Here is a 1,805-nt window from a genome sequence, read left to right on the forward strand (position 1 = left end):
GGTGCGCGGGGGTGGGGGTGGGGTCGGGGGGTGCGATGGGGGGGCATCTGGTCCGCAGGCTGCTGAGCCTGGACTGGCCGAAGGAGGAGGGAGGGGAACGGGGGCAGCCCTATCCATCCCACTGGACTTCAGCTGGCTTGCTGCCTAACCTTACCCGACCTCATAACGCTCCACTCCAACCCAACCCCAAACACTATGTACCCTCTCCTCCATACTGGGGATCTGAAGGGGTGCGATGGGGGGGCATCTGGTCCGCAGGCTGCTGAGCCTGGACTGGCCGAAGGAGGAGGGAGGGGAACGGGGGCAGCCCTATCCATCCCACTGGACTTCAGCTGGCTTGCTGCCTAACCTTACCCGACCTCATAACGCTCCACTCCAACCCAACCCCAAACACTATGTACCCTCTCCTCCATACTGGGGATCTGAACCTAGGAGCGCTCCAATGTGCTACAACAGCAGCCCTTTCTATGTTAATTAAGGTAGGGTCTTGCCAAGTTGCTCGGGTTGGCCTCAAATTTGCCACTCTCCTGCCTCAGTCTCCCGAGAAGCTGAGATTACAGGTGAGCACCACTGTGCCTGCCCCCTGCTCCTACTCTTATCACCCATCCCACCCACCAAAACTCCAGTCCACACAAACCATTCCACACACAACCACCCGCCGCCTCCTTCTGATCTTGTCCCTTCTAACCCCGCCCTTAAGGGGGTGCCTGCCCAATGGGGTGAAAGCTCCTTCTATAGTTCAGAAAATACAGTGGGCCAGAGTGGCCGACACTGGGTTACTTGGTGGCAGTCATTTGCCATCCAGTGCCGGCACGACCAGAACTGCTCCCAGCTGTGAGCCACTGGAGGAGCTATGGCCGCAGCCCTGGCATCCGGGATCAGTCACCAAACACTTAAGCACTGTGCCCAGTCACGTGCTAGGGGCAGCGCTGGGGGCCAGATATCGAAGAAGGAAAGGAACAGTCCCTACCTCAAGGGGGCCAGGAGAGGACAGGAGAGCACTATTATACAGTACCTCCCTCAGTACTTAACCCAGTCCCCTGGAGGGGAGGTCGCAGAGAGGGTGCATCACGGTGCAGAGGTGTGGTTTCAGGGCCACGAGTGCAGATGGGGATAAGCAGGTGGCACGGGGTCAGGCCAAGCCAAGGATGGAGGTGGGAAATCTCCAGTCCTGCGTGGGACGCAGGCTCAGAAGATGGTCCCTAATCATTCATTCATTCTCGGGCATTTATTGGGCACCGACTGTTTGTCAGGGCTTTTCTTGGTTCTGGGAGCAAAGCTGTAAAGACAGACGACGCTCCAGCGTCAGGGAGCAGCTGCAAGCACAGACCCCGAGGAGGGCGGGTACTGCTAGCTTGAAGTGTACATCACCCTGTGGACCTAGGGGACAAGGAGCCAGGGTGGCAGATTGAAGGCTGTGGACCCTGGAGGCAGGCCGTGAAATCACCAAGTTTGGGAGTAATTTTTTTCTGGGAGCCTGCTCTCCAACTCCCAGCAATTTTCTTGCCTCGACCTCCTGAAGGCTGGTGTCACACGCGTGCGCCACCAGGCCCAGCAGAGAATCACTGTTATGCAAATAACAGAACAAGGGCTAAGTGACTTAGTCTCCCTCACCCGGCTCCATTCGGGATCAGCTCCGCAGACCCATAAGCAGCGCACAGTAAAAGGCACGGCTGCCTGGCCAACGTGTCCCGGGATGTTCTGAGGGTGCGGCGGCCGAGGTCGCCCTAGCTGCGCGGGACGCTCACCCTCTGCCCTCTGCCTCCGCAGGTCGGCCTCTGGAAGAGCCAGGCGGGCGCCCCGGA

General features: G+C 59.1%; 1 protein-coding gene across 1 annotated transcript in view; it reads left to right on the forward strand.

Moving 5' to 3' along the window:
- Positions 1-1,148: 1,148 nt before the first annotated feature.
- Efcc1 (EF-hand and coiled-coil domain containing 1) overlaps positions 1,149-1,805 on the forward strand; it is a 31,346-nt gene continuing 30,689 nt past the window's right edge. Inside the window, exon 1 of the mRNA XM_010641291.1 lies at positions 1,149-1,154. Within this exon, the coding sequence (XP_010639593.1) occupies positions 1,149-1,154 (6 nt within the window). The remainder of the gene's footprint in view (positions 1,155-1,805) is intronic.

The sequence above is a fragment of the Fukomys damarensis genome, unplaced genomic scaffold, assembly GCF_012274545.1.
Source record: "Fukomys damarensis isolate Sample0158 unplaced genomic scaffold, DMR_v1.0_HiC HiC_scaffold_25, whole genome shotgun sequence".
Classification (NCBI taxonomy): Eukaryota; Metazoa; Chordata; class Mammalia; order Rodentia; family Bathyergidae; genus Fukomys; species Fukomys damarensis.